This window comes from Carcharodon carcharias, chromosome 19 (assembly GCF_017639515.1).
Source record: "Carcharodon carcharias isolate sCarCar2 chromosome 19, sCarCar2.pri, whole genome shotgun sequence".
Lineage (NCBI taxonomy): Eukaryota > Metazoa > Chordata > Chondrichthyes > Lamniformes > Lamnidae > Carcharodon > Carcharodon carcharias.
Window position 1 is genome coordinate 10,564,044 of NC_054485.1, and position 14,679 is coordinate 10,578,722.

The 14,679-nt window shown below is 40.0% G+C and overlaps 1 protein-coding gene across 1 annotated transcript in view; it reads left to right on the forward strand.

Moving 5' to 3' along the window:
- The window catches only part of ppp1r8a (protein phosphatase 1, regulatory subunit 8a), a 28,203-nt gene extending 15,470 nt beyond the window's left edge, over window positions 1–12,733 (forward strand). The window contains exons 3-7 of the mRNA XM_041213433.1: window positions 196–349; window positions 4,499–4,716; window positions 5,275–5,419; window positions 10,941–11,005; window positions 11,541–12,733. Of these exons, the coding sequence (XP_041069367.1) occupies window positions 196–349; window positions 4,499–4,716; window positions 5,275–5,419; window positions 10,941–11,005; window positions 11,541–11,900 (942 nt within the window). The 3' untranslated portion in view covers window positions 11,901–12,733. The remainder of the gene's footprint in view (window positions 1–195; window positions 350–4,498; window positions 4,717–5,274; window positions 5,420–10,940; window positions 11,006–11,540) is intronic.
- The last annotated feature ends 1,946 nt before the right edge of the window (window positions 12,734–14,679 follow it).

The window sequence follows — 14,679 nt, forward strand, 5'->3', positions numbered from 1 at the left end:
AGAATGCAGAGATTGTCAACTTTTATTAATTCTCTGTCAATAGCGCTCATCTGTCCTTAAGAAAATAGTTTTAATATTTTACCATTTATTACCGTGGTGTTGTTTGTCTGACTTTCCTGTTGTGAACTGGATTCGTAAGTAATGGAAAACTGTTAAATAATACAAATCAGTTATATATTGGTACTTTTTCTCCAGAAACTCATCATTGATGAGAAAAAATACTACCTCTTTGGAAGAAACCCTGACATTTGTGATTTTACCATTGACCATCAGTCATGTTCAAGAGTCCACGCTGCATTGGTCTATCACAAGCATTTGAAAAGAGTTTTCATCATAGACCTGAACAGCAGTAAGTGCTATTACATTGTATATTGCAAGTATTTAATGGAAAATGTTTGCAGCAGTCGAGTTTAAGGAGCTCCAGAATTTCAAATTTGAGAGGTTGTGTTACATGACAGGATAAAGGTCAGCTTCAGTGATTTACATTTGTTTATTGATGAGATCAAATAAATAAGTAAGATTTCACAAGTTTACCAGTCTTTCTCTGCATTTGAAATGTCAGACAACCATTGCTCGCTGAGACCGCCACTGACATCTGTAGTTGTGAACCCAGTAATGCAGGCCATGGGTAGAGGGATTATCTCTTATGAACGCTCCTGCTTTGGAGAGTTTGGAATCCAAACTCCAGATCCATTTATGGCCAGCTTCAAACCTCTTGAAAATGGATACAGGCAAATGGTAGAGGGACTGAAAAATAGCATGAAGTCTCATGTTCACACAAGAAACATTTGCAGGGCCGAAGAGAAATAGCTGGGGAGTGGGACTAATTGCATTGATCTTTCAAAATTCCAGCACAGACATGATTGGCCGAATGGTCTTCTGTGCTATGCAACTTTATAACTCTGCTTTTTAGAATTGCAAAACTTGAGCTTTTGACAATTTCTTTCAGCTCTGCTCCCACTAAGAAGGCCTGTTATAAAAGCAAAGAACTGTGGATGCTGGAAATCCAAAACGAAAACAGAAATACCAGGAAAAACTCAGCTTGTCTGGCAGCATCGGTGGAGAAGAGCACAGTTGATGTTTCGAGTCCTCATGACCCTGTTCTGTTGAAGGGTCATGAGGACTCGAAACGTCAAGAAGGCTTGTTGGCTTTTTTCAGACTGTGGCTTTTTAATATGATTTCCAACCTTGATTAGTATGGAAAAACACTTGGTCTTCTGTTTCTGATACAGATTATTAAGAACAATTTTCTTTCATTAGTACTGCTCTTAAACTGGCTAAGAACTTGTAATGGACCAAAGGATTTTGTTTTGGATACCCAGATCCAAAGTTTTTTCAAAAAAGCTATTATAATAACAATATATTCAGGACATATTTTTTGTCCATCACACCAGTGTCAAACTAAAATGTCTTGTTGTGCTTCAGTGTCGCGTTCAAACAAAAATTATAAAGGAACTCCAGGAATAGACAATTTTTTTGCAAGTTCTAATCAAGCTCTATACGAATTCACCCCTTCTTTAAGTAACAGCAAGTAAATGTAACTTTCATGAGCATGTATCTACACCAGAAGAATGGTATGCTACGCTTTACATGGTCTATAAAGATAGAAATATTATGTAAAAGCAAAATACTGCGGACACTGGAAATCTGAAATAAAACCAGGAAATGCTAGAAAAATGCAGCAGGTCTGGCAGCATCTGTGGAGAGAGAAACAGAGTTAATGTTTCGAATCCATAGAACTCTCCTTTGGAAATATTATGTGCCAGCCCTCATGAAACTGCAATTGCAGACTTGCTGTGAGCAGCCCCAAAATAAATTTCTCAATCTATATTATGCAAGCCCCTACCAGTATGAACATTTCTGTTTCTGACTCTCCATTATTTCTTGTTTGAGTTTGTTCTCTTTCCTGCACCCAACTCCCTATTCTACAACTCTCTACCTTAGCCATTAAGTTCCAATTTACTGTCTTTTCAAATGCTGTTTGAACGTTAAGTGAGCGAACAAAACGCTGAATTTCCTTGCCCTTTATGGCAATTCGAAATCTTCAAAAAATCTCAGCTAACCATGATCACAGTTCCCAGAATGTCTACTTGTTCTCCTTTATAAACGTTTTAAGCTGTGTATTCCCCTGCCACCCCAAACCACTTAAAATAATTTTGAACATTTTCCTTGCAGTGATATCTTGAGATCCTGTAGTTTGGAGGTGCATTACCTGCTTACCTTTGCACAGATTAACATGTTAGCTATTTTCCTTGTGATATTTTGAGGGCTTGTAGTTTTGAGGCACTTTGCTTCCTTGATTTTCAGGAGTTGGATTAGCCACTTTTCAGTCAGACAATGTCTTCCAAATATATTGCACTTGTGAAATTGTGTTGTCAGGGCTGTTTGCTTTAAGAGCATTTCACCATTGTGCAATAATTTTACCAATATCTACACCTTTTGCTGCCCCTGAATACCCGAACACTGACTTGAGCAAATCATCATCTTTCTCCTCCTGTGAATGATGGTTTAAAAATTCAATTTCTAGTATCCTAGTGTTAGTTCCTCTAACACTCAGGGGAGGTGACGGCGTAATGGTATTGTCACTGGATTAGTAATTTTTCCTCAAATCCCCTAAACCTCCTGCCCCTTACCTTAAATCTATGCCCCCTGGTTATTGACACCTCAGCTAAGGGGAAAAGCTTCTGTCTATGCCCCTCATAATTTTGTTTACCTCTACCAGGTCCCCCTTTAGCCTTCCCTGCTCTAAGGAAAACAACCGTAGCCTATCCAGCCTTTCTTCATAGCTGAAACATTCCAGCCAAGACAACATCCTGGTGAATCTCCTCTGCTCCCTCTCCGGTGCAATCATATCCTTCCTATAGTGTGGCTTAGAACTGCATACAGCATTCCAGCTGTGGCCTAACTAGTGTTTTATATATAACTCCAACATAACCTCCCTGCTCTTAAATTCTATGCCTCGGCTGATAAAGCAGGCATCCTATATGCTGCCTTAGCCGCCTGTGCTGTTGCCTTCAGGGATCTGTGGACCATGTACACCAAGGTCCCTCTGATCCTCTGTACTTCCTAGGGTCCTACCGTTCATTGTGTATACCCTTGTCATATTAGTCCTCCCAAAATGCATCACCTCACACTTTTCAGGATTAAATTCCATTTGCTACTGTTCTGCCTATTTTACCAGCCCATCTGTATCATCCTGTAATCTAAGGCTTTCCTCCTCATTATTTATGACACCACCAATTTTCGTGTCATCTGCGAACTTACTGATCATACCTTCTATATTTGTGTCTAAATCATTAAAGAACACTACAAACAGCAAGGGTTCCAACACCGATCCCTGCAGTACACCATTTGTCACAAGCTTCCAATCGCAAAAACAACCTTTGACCATCACCTTCTGCCTCCTGCCACTAAGCCAATTTTGGATCCAATTTGCCAAATTGCCCTGGATCTCATGGGCTCTTACCTCCTTGACCATCCTCTCATGTGGGACCTTGTCAAAAGCCTTACTGAAGTCAACGTAGACAACAGAACTGCACAACCCTCATTTACACAACTAGTCACCTCCTCAAAAAAATCAATCAAATTTGTTAGACGTAATCTCCCCCTGATAAAGCCATGCTGACTATCCCTGATTAATCCATGCCTCTTCAAGTGGAGATTAATCCTGTCCCTCAGAACTTTTTCCAATAGTTTCCCTACCACTGATGTTAGACTCACTGACCTGTAATTACTTGGTTTATCCCTACTACCCTTCTTGATAATGGTACCTCATTTGCTGTCCTCCAGTCCTCTGGCGCCTCTCCTGTGGCCAGAGAGGATTTGAAAATCAGTGTCAGAGCCCCTGCAATCTCTTCCCTTCCCTCACATAGTAGCCTAGGATCCATCCCATCTCGGCCTGGGGATTTATCCGCTTTTAAGCCCACTAAAACTGCTAATACCTCCCCCATTTCAATGCTAAATTGTTCAAGTATATCACAGCCCCGCTCCCTGATTTCTACACATACACGTTCCTTCTCCATAGTGAACACAGATGAAAAGTAATCATTTAAAACCTCACCTACATCCTCCGGCTCCACACACAGATTGCCATTTTGGTCCCTAATGGGCATTATTCTTTCCCTGGTTATCCCCTTTCCCTTAATATATTTATAAAATGCCTTGGGAATTTGCAGATGATATGTTTAAGTCCAGTACCCCCTTTTTCTTGTTGGACTTTCTACATGCTGGCTCAAAAAGCTCTCCTGGGTGCACTTTTAAGAATTCCTCCCCTGACTGTTTGGAGGCCTATAGTATACTCCCAGCAAAGTGATTGTCCCCTTTTTATTTTTAAGTTCAAGATGGAAAAACTCTTATGTTCCTTCTTTCCCTTCCCTCCCCAAACAAAAGGTAGAAGCTTATGTTGAAGGACTGATTGAGTGTTAGACTGACCAACTATTCATTCACTTCTTCAAGTACTTACTTACTTACCTGGTAAGCCAATTAATTACTCTTGCAGCTCATGGTACGTATCTGGGGCGTCTTCGTTTGGAGCCTCACAAACCACAGCAAGTTCCCATAGATTCCACGTTGTCGTTTGGAGCCTCGACGCGAGCATACACACTACGAGAAAAACCACAGACAATGCCATCTGCAATCAAGGGTGATGAAATTGCGGCGGAAGATGATGAACTGAAGGGATTGCTGGGTTTGCCTGAAGAGGAGACAGAACTAGATGTAAGCCCAGGTTTACGTAAGCATCTGAATCAATTTCTGCTGAACTATGTAGAACTATATGCCATTATGGTAATTGTTCCAGGGTGACGGTTGGTTTTTGTAGGAGTGTGTTATATAATTCTGTAAATATATATCTAGTTTGGTGGCATTGGTTTGATAACAATGTGTAATGCTGGATGTTGACAGCTGTAATGAAGATCCACAATTCTTTAAGCTTCCGTTTCAAACACGACAGCATAATGTCATATAATTGTCACTCTAACTATACAAATTTGTCTACCCATCCTGATTTTAGTCCAATTTTTTAAGAAGCGTTAAGCCAGTTTCTTTATTCTTTGCACTTCTGTTGCCATCAAAGAGAGAGGAGAATTTTATGGTATAGTCTTATGACTCATGGGAACAAAATTGGAACTTGCTTGGCAATCCATTCTAGAAGTGGGAGCAGTAGTTTTATCAATTTTCTTTATTGGTCAAGCAGGTTGGTGTGAAGACTGCCTGTTCAAGCTAAAGTGAAAAGATGTATACCTGAAATTTCATTCTTTTCTTTGCTTCACTTAGAATTTGACAGAATTCAACACAGCTCACAACAAAAGAATATCTACGCTGACAATTGAAGAAGGAAACCTAGAGATCCAGAGGCCAAAACGTAAAAGAAAGAGCTACCGAGTATCATTCAGTGACGATGAAGAGATAATAAATCCAGGTATGACTATCTTTAAACCTCATGTAATTTCTTAACTTGAAGTAATGATTCACAATGTGCAAATTTGGCATATGATTTTCACAGCCCACCATGCCGAGCAAAGTGGGCGCCTTGAATGTGATTGTAACACAGATCCAATCCGGTGTGCCACTGCCGAAATCATGTATCTGAGTGCCTGTGTTAGATTTATTAGTGACTTACCTTATGTTTATGGCCCCTCATGTTGGTATCTCCCAAAAGTGGAACCAGCTTCATTTTCTTAAAGATTTCTTATCAGGTCACCCTCTCAGCCTTCTCTTTTCTACAGGAAAAACCCCAACCTGTTCAGTGTTTTCTGATAAATATAGCCTCTTAGTTTTGGTATTAACCTTGTAGATCATTTTTTGCACCTTCTGCAGTCAATATCTCGTCGCCCTTTTTACAATATGGTGACCAGAACTGTGCATAGTACTCCCAAGTGTGATCTAACCAAGATTCTATACGAGTTTAACATAACTTCTCTGCTTTTTAATTCCACCCTTCTAGCAATAATCCCCAGTGTTTTTTTTAATGGCCTCATTAATCTGTGTTAGTACTTTTAGTTAATGGTGTATCTATACATTGAGATCCATTTGTTCCTCAGTCCCATTTAGACTTTACTTTCCAAGGAGCATGTGGTCTCCTTAGTCTTCCAATCAAAATGCATGAGCTCACATTTATTTGTATTAAAATTAATTTTCAAATTATATGATCAATCACAATTTTAGTTATGTCATCGTGTATTTTGTTGCTATCTTATTATTAACTAGCCTCTAGTTTGTTGTTGTCTGCAAATATTGAAATTATATTTGATTCCCAAGTCTAAACCGCTTGTTAGTGTGGCTACCTGTTTAGCATTTGTGAAAGTATCCTTAATGCATATCTGCCTGACATCTTTATTGAAAGTACAGTGCTCTGTGAAGCATACACTTGTCCATGCTATCATATTGCTTTGAACTGCTGAAAAGGAATTCCTTAGTGTTCAAATGCCATTTTTGGACCCAGGCAAAATTCTAGCATTGTAAGCTATTTTTTTCTAGTAATTCTAAAATTGCATGAATATTAATATAGTCCTGCAATTATATAGGTCTTTGAACAAGCACGTTATCTGGAAATAATGATTTACTTCTACAGTAATGTATTCCTGGGGACAGAGGTGCAGAAATTACAGCATCGTTGAGAGATCATGCTCTAAGTGAGACAATAATAACTTGGCTGAATGGTGGCACTTTTGCCTTTGGGTCAGAAGATTGAGTTTAAGCCCCACTCCAGAGATCTATGCACGTAAGATAGTCCAATATCTCAATATCACAGTACCTTTACAGTGCAGAAGGACGCCATTTGGCCCATCAAGTCGGCACTGGCTCTCTGAAAGAGCATTCCACCCAGTCCTACTCCCCTGCCTTATCCCTGTAACCTTGCACATTCTCTCTTTTCAGGTAGCAATTCAATTCCCTTTTGACTACCTCGATCAACACTGCCTCGACCACCCTTTCAGGAAGCGTGTTCCAGACTCTAACCGTCCTCTGGATGGAAAACATTTTCCTCACATCACACTTACTCCTCTTGCCAATGATTTTGAACCTGTGCCCTCTAGTTCTTGATGTTCTCTTGAGTGGGAACAGTTTATCACTATTTACCCTCAGGAAGTTGAACACCTATCAAGTCTCCTCTCAGCCTTCCTTTCTCCAAGGAAAAGAGTCCCAACCTCTCCAATCTATCCTCATAGCTACAGATCTTTATCCCTGGAATCATTCTTGTGAATCTTTCTGTACTCTCTTTAATGCCTTCACAACCTTCCTCAAGTATGGCGCCCAGAACTGGACGCAGTAATCCAGATGAGGCCTAACTAGTGCCTTGTACAAGTTCAACATGACCTCCTTACTCTTGTACCCAATGCCCCTATTAATAAAACTTTATTAATTGCTCTGACCTTGCCATCTTCAATAGCCTATGTATGTATACACTGAGGTCCGTCTGTCCTTGCACCTCCTTTAGATGCTCTCCCTTCATTTTATACTGCCTCACCATATTTTTCCTGCCAAAACAAATCTCACACTTGTCTGCATTGAACGTCATCTGCCACTTGTCTGCCCAATCCACCAACATGTCTATGTCCTTTTGAAGTTCAAGACCATACCCATCACAGTTGACAATCTTCGTATCATCTGCAAATTTTGAAATCATGCCTGCACACCACAGTCTAAGTCATTAATATATATCAGGAAGAGCAAGGCCCCAACACAGATCCCTGGGAAGCTGCACTACAAACCCTCCTCCTATCTGGAAAAACAACCATTTATCATTACATTATTTCCTGTCACTCAGCCAATTTCTTATCCAAGTGCCTACTTTCCCTTTTATTCCATGACCTAGGATTTTGCTCACAAGTCTGTTGTGTGGCACTGTTTCAAATGCCTTTTGAAAATCCATATACACCACATCAACAGCGTTTCCTTTATCAACCTTCTCTGTGACCTCCTGAAAAAAATCCAGCAAGTTAGTTAAACATGGTTTTCCCTCAATGATCCCATGCTGGCTTTCCTTAATTATCCTGCACTTGTCTAAATGACTATTGATTTTATCCCGTACTAGTTTCCCTACCATTGAGGTCAAACTGACTGGTCTGTCATTGCCAGCTTTATCATTGCACCCCTTTTTGAACAAGAGGTTTGTAATTCTCCAGTCCTCTGGGACCTCCCATCTGTCCAAGGAAGACTAGAAGATTATCACTAGTGCCTCTGCAATTTCCACTCTCACTTTCTTCAGTTCACTTGGATGCACCTCATCCAGTCCTGGTACCGTATCTGTTTTAAGTAAAGACAGTCTTTCCAACACCACCTTGCTCTCGATTGTAAGTTATCAGTTACCTCCTCTCTCACCTCGGCCTGGGTAGGATCATCATCTTTTGTAAAGGTAGATGCAAGGCACTCGTTCAACACCTGAGCTACTTCTCCAGCCTCCACATGCAAGGCCCCTTTTTTGTTCCTAATCAGCCCTACTCTTTCTATTATCACCCATTTATTATTTACATGCTTATAGAAGACTTTGGAATTCCTTTTTAAGTTCGCTGCCAGCCTCTTTTCATGCTCTCTCCTTGCTTTTCTTATTTGTTTCTTCACTTCCCCTCTGGTCCCTCTATATCCAGCGTGACTCTCCATTGTGTTTTCTACTGAAATCTGTCGTACATGCACTTCTTCCTTTTCGCCTCTACCTCTCATCATCCAGGGCGCTCTGGATTTATTTGTCCTACCTTTCCCCTTCAAAGGAATATACCTTGACATTGCATGCTACACTTTTTCTTTGAGGTGGCCCATTGTTCAGCCACCATCTTTTCTGCCAACATTTGATTCCAACTCACTCAACTCAGTGCACTCTCATCCCAACAAAGTTTGCTTTCCCCCAATTAATTATCCCTGCCCTGGAATGTTCCCTGAACTTTTCTATGATTAATCTAAATCTTCTGATATAATGGTCACTGTCCCCTTGAGGCTCTCCCACTGATATTATATCCACTTGTGCCAACTCATTCTCCAGAACCAGGTCCAAAAGCACATGTCCTCTCATTAGAATGGAAGCATACCACTGCAGAAAATTATCTTGAATGCATTCCAGGAGCCCTTGCCTCTTTTGTCCCTTTGTACTATTCCTATCCCAGTCTATATTTGGATAATTGAAGTCCCCCATTATGATTACTCTATAATTCTTGCACCTCTCTGAAATTTCTTTGCAATTTTTTTCACTACATCCCTCCCATTAGTGGTGCTCTGTATACTACACCAATCAATGTTATTGTACCTTTTTCATTCCTTACTTCCAGCCAGAGAGATTCTGTCCTTGACCCCTCTGGAACATCCTCCCTCTCCAGTACTGTAGTGCCATTTTTAATCAATATTGCAAATCCCACACCCCTTTCCTTTCCTTTCCTGTCTCTCCTAAACACCATGTACCCAGGAATATTTAACGCCCAGTCCTGTCCTCCTTTGAGCCAGGTCTCTCTCATAGCAATAATATCATAATTCCATTTGTCAACCTGTGCCTGCAGTTCACCAATCTTATTAACCACACTCCGTGCATTCACATACATGCACATTGGCTCTGATTTAGGCTTTTTTCACTTTCTCCCTTATTCTGGCCCCATCTAATGACTTACTATTGCCTGCTCTAATTCTATCAAAGTCTCCAAGTATTCTGCCTACCTTGATAGTACTCTCTGATATATCCTCCTTATCAGTTGATACTTCACTACTTCTCTCTACCAGTTTTTCTCCTCTGCACTCTGAATTTGCCCTCAGATTCCCATCCCCCTGCCAATCTAGTTTAAACCCTCCCCAACAGCACTAGCAAACCTCCCCTCAAGGACATTCGTCCCACTCCTGTTAAGGTGTAACCCGTCCTTGTACAGGTCCCATCTGCCCCAGAATCGATCCCAATGCCACAGAAATCTAAAGCCTCCATTTCTACTTCTACTCCATTTCTCCAGCCACATGTCGAACCGCTCAATCTTCCTATTCGTATGCTCAACTAGCATGTGGCACTGGGGGTAATCCTGAGATTACTGCTCTTGAGGCCCTGCTTTTTAATTCTCTTCCGAACTCCTTAAAATCTGCTTTCAGGACCTCGTCCCTTTTCCTATCTATGTCATTGGTCCCAATCTGGACCATGACCTCTGGCTATTCACCCTCCCCCTAAAGAATTTCCTGCAGCCGCCCTGTGACATCCTACATCCTGGCACCAGGGAGGCAACATATCATCCTGGATTCATGTCTACAGCCACAGAAATGTCTGCCTGCTCCCCTAACTATGGAATCCCCTACTACTATAGCATTTCCACTCTTCCTCCTCCCGTCCTGTACAGCTGAGCCTCCTGTGGTGCCAAGAACTTGGCTTTTGCTACAGTCTTCTGAGGAACCATCCCGCTCAGCAGTATCCAAAATGGAAAAGCAGTTAGAAAATGAGATATCCTCAGTGGATTCTTGCACTACCTGCCTGCTACTCTCAGATACTCTGGTGGTCACCCATTCCCTCCCTGCCTGTGTACTACTTAGCTGTGGTGTGACTATCTCTCTAAACCTGCTATTAATGAAAGCCTCAGCCTTGCGAATATACATAACAATACAGCACCAAGGGAGTGTTGCATTGTCAGCAGTTCCTGTTTTTTGGGGTAAAATGTTAAACTGAAGTCGTGTCTGCCTGTTCGCGTGGATGTAAAAGTTCTTGTGGCACTATTCGAAGAACATGAAAGAATTCTTCTGCCATCCTTGCCAACATTTATCCCACAGCCATCACCGCCAAAATCTACATTAACCAGTCATTTTCGCTGTGGTTTTGCGGGGCAAATTGACAACCATGTTTTCCTACAAAACAAAATGACTGCGCTTGGAAAGTAATTAATTATTTGTGAAGCCCTGAGCCCTGAAATATGCTATATAAATGCGAGTTTGTTTGTTCTTATGGTAATCTTCAACTAATGGTGTCTTTACTTGCCCCATTCCCTTTTCAGAGGATGTTGATCCTTCAGTTGGTCGCTTCAGAAATATGGTTCAGACAGCAGTGGTACCACTCAAGGTAAACAAAGTCAACACTTTTTGTTGTAAATTATATTAGGCAGTGAAATATTTAGCTCAAGTTCTAATGAGCTTGATATTGCAGATCACAACCCAGAAAGGATAACATTGACTACTTGTTAGCAAAGCATGAGAAACTTACTCTAAAAATAATCCTAATTTCCTGTAATCAGTAATTGCTGCAGTCTTTTAATGGTGCTACATGCTGTGGAGGCCAAGTCACTGAATGTATTTAAGAAGGAAATAGATAGATTCCTGGACTCTAAAGGCATCACGGGGTATGGGGAGAGAGCGGGAGTATGGCATTGAGATGGAGGATAAGCCATGATCATAATGAATGGCAGAGTAGGCTTGAAGGGTGGAATGACTTTCTCCTATTTTCTATGTTTCTAAATATTGTTTTACAGCAGGAGTTATCCTTCCTGTATCATGGATTTTTCAATGTTTTGAATGAGAAAACCCTCAGAGGTTGATTAATGCAAAAGGAATATTGTTTCCAGAAATGTAATTGTTTTATTTTTGGGGGGAAATTACAGAAAAAGAAGACGGAGAGTCCCAGTTCACTCGGCCTGGAAGACGGAGTTGCTAGGCGTATGCAGAATTTCCCATTCAACGCTAGTTTATATGGTGGCCTCCCTCCAACCAGTGGTGATTCTTCGTCTCAGCTACATGGTAATACGATGGGAACTGCAATGATAGGAGGACTGCCCATGCCGTTCCCAAACCCTGCTCCGGAAGTGGACTTGGCACCAGCAGTTGTGCCAGCAACTGTGACTATAAACCCTGTTCCTAACCCTGGCGTGTTCAATGCAGAATCTGTTAATGAGCCGAAGAAAAAGAAGTATGCCAAGGAGGCCTGGCCTGGCAAGAAGCCAACTCCATCATTGCTTATTTGATCATCTGTTCCTTTTTTTAAAAAAAATGAATAAAGTCACCTAGGATTTGAGGACCGAGAGGGGCTTTCTTTTAATTCTGTTAATATACCTAAGATTTATATGAGCTTTGTACAGATGTTTGTACAGTTGTGTAATAGATTCACAGCCTTTTCCACATTTATTGTTACTGCTTTTTACCTCTAACCTGTATTTCAGTGTAAATTACGTACAACATTGCCAGTTTGTTGGACTAAAATCACATAAACTATTTTTCTGCCATGTGTGCTTTGTTTGTGTCTAGAATAGGATATTAGGTGAGGGGCTGTATGTTTTTATATTGGATTTTTTGGATTAGTAGCAAAAGCAGAGCACTGAAGTTACCTGTGCATTGTTTATGATTGGAGCAAGTCATTTATTATTGCTTAGACACACTCTGAAATTGTAATTTTCATTGCTTCCGGAACTGTTTGCTTTTAAAAAAAAAAATGCAGCATTCAGATAGCAAGTTGCACGTGTAAAAAAAAAAATTACATGAAATCAAAGTACTTTCCCTACTTTTTTATTTGCTTCAGTGAGTTATTGAATGATCTTTAACAAGTACAATTGGCCTATTTTGATCCCTACGTGATACTATTCTTGAATGAAACTCATTGGTTACAATATTTTGTAGACATCAGCTTCTAGAACCTTATTTTGGGAATTACTTTAAAGAGAAATTAGTTCTCAAGTCAGGTAATTTTCTTAGGGGACTTGATTCTTGTCTGTTTTTTGTTGTGAAATGAAGCCATTGTGAACATGTGTGTTTATATGAAAGTCAACTGTGAAATTAAAACAGCTCAAATTTTTTGAAGAAATAAGCCCTGTAAAAGTTATCTGCATTGGTGTGTGCTAAGAGGTCTGTCATTACACTCAAACTGTTTAGCTTTTTAAATACCTTGGGCTATCACCAGTGTGCCTTTTGTGTTAAGGGGTGATGAATTAACTTGAGGACAAAGTTCATTTTTGGTGTTTTTTGTGTGGCTGGGAATGTATTACTAATTCTCCATTTTTAAAATTAACTTTTATGAAATGCAGATTAAATGGTCAGATAAATTCTGAAATACCTAATGGCTAGAGCTGATACCTAGGCTGACATTCCAGTGGGGAATGTTGCACTGTTGAAGTTGCGATCGTTCTAAACTGAGGCTCTGTTTTTCCTCCTCACATAGACATAAAAGACCCCACTACACTATTCCAACAAGAGTAGAGGAGTTCTTGTGTTCTGGCCAACGTTTATCCCTCAGACAGATTATCTGGTCATTTATTTCATCGATGTTTGTGGGAGCTTGCTGTCCACAAATCACCTGCTGCATTTCCTATATCAAAGCAATGACTATAGTTCAAATTTACATAATTGGCTGTAAAGTCCCTTGGGCCATCCTGGGATCATTTAAAAAGCTATATAAATGCAAGTTCTCTGCAAATTTTACATAGTTTTAAGAAATGTTCAAAAATAAAAGTGCAAAGTCATCAACTCAACTGATTGAGTTATATGGTCAGCCTTTTAGAACCATAGAACACTACAGCACAGAAAACAGGCCATTCGGCCCTTCTTGTCTGTACCGAAATGTTATTCCGCTAATCCCATTGACCTGCACCCAGTCCATAACCCTCCAGACCTCTCCCATCCATGTATCTATCCAATTTATTCTTAAAACTTAAGATTGAGCCCGCATTTACTGAAAGACTTGTTATAGTCCAAGGAAAAAAAAATAGGATTACTGAATTAAATGTTTGAAATCCTATAAATTGATCCATTTATTTTTTAATGAAGTCCAAATGAGTTTTGAGTGGCATTAACCTTCAAATCTGACACCTCTACCTGGAAGTTAATCATTATAGATGAAAAGAAAGACTGCAATAAAACTGTAAACTTACTAATCAAAAGCTGGCAATACAAACCAGGTCAGCCAATATCAACAAGAGAAAAGACCCCACTTAATGTTTCAAGTGGAACCCTCCAAACTGATGGTTTTATGCATTACCAGCCCTTTCAACTTTTATTTTACATTATGATAATCATGTCTTGCTCAGACTGGTTGAAACTCACCACCATAGAACCCATGAGTCATTCTTTCATCCCCAGTATTCAACATGTACTAGTGATTTAGATCAGAGATTTCTAAAAAGTATATCCATTAATCATGATCGAGTTTACATCTTGTGTCTTTGTGAAGAATGGAATTTTATGAGATGTGTTAAGATGAGTGACTGCCTTGTTCAATGAAGAAGCTTTGAAATACAGACTGCTACTATTTATAGAGGAAAGACAAAACTTGCTGTTTGAGACAGGCAGAGGATGAGTATTCCCAGTCTAGTGTTCAGTTTTGGGGGCTGTGTAACATGGGAACAATCAATTTATACTTGAAATTTCCAAACTTTTTTTTTAACATTGCGGTTCAGCATTTTAATAAACACAAGTATAAAAAATAGCAACCTTGCAGGAAGAACCCCATCTTCCAAAATATAAGTAAGATTGGTAAAGATGTGAATTTTTGCAAGAGCCAGTAATTTAAGGTGAGTTATGGTTCTGAAGACATTTTGATTTTACTCTTTTTTTTCACCCAGCACCTCCCCCTACCATCTCAGGTCTACTTGACCTCCCCATTGCTGTTTTCTTGGAGTACTCTTCACTGGATGAACACTTAATGTGTAGAAATTGATAGTGTACTTGCAGTTTTCTGCACTTGGCTAAATTAGCCTATAGATGAAGTGAGGGTGGCATACTGTAGTTTTTTTTTAAACAAATTTTGAAGGGCAA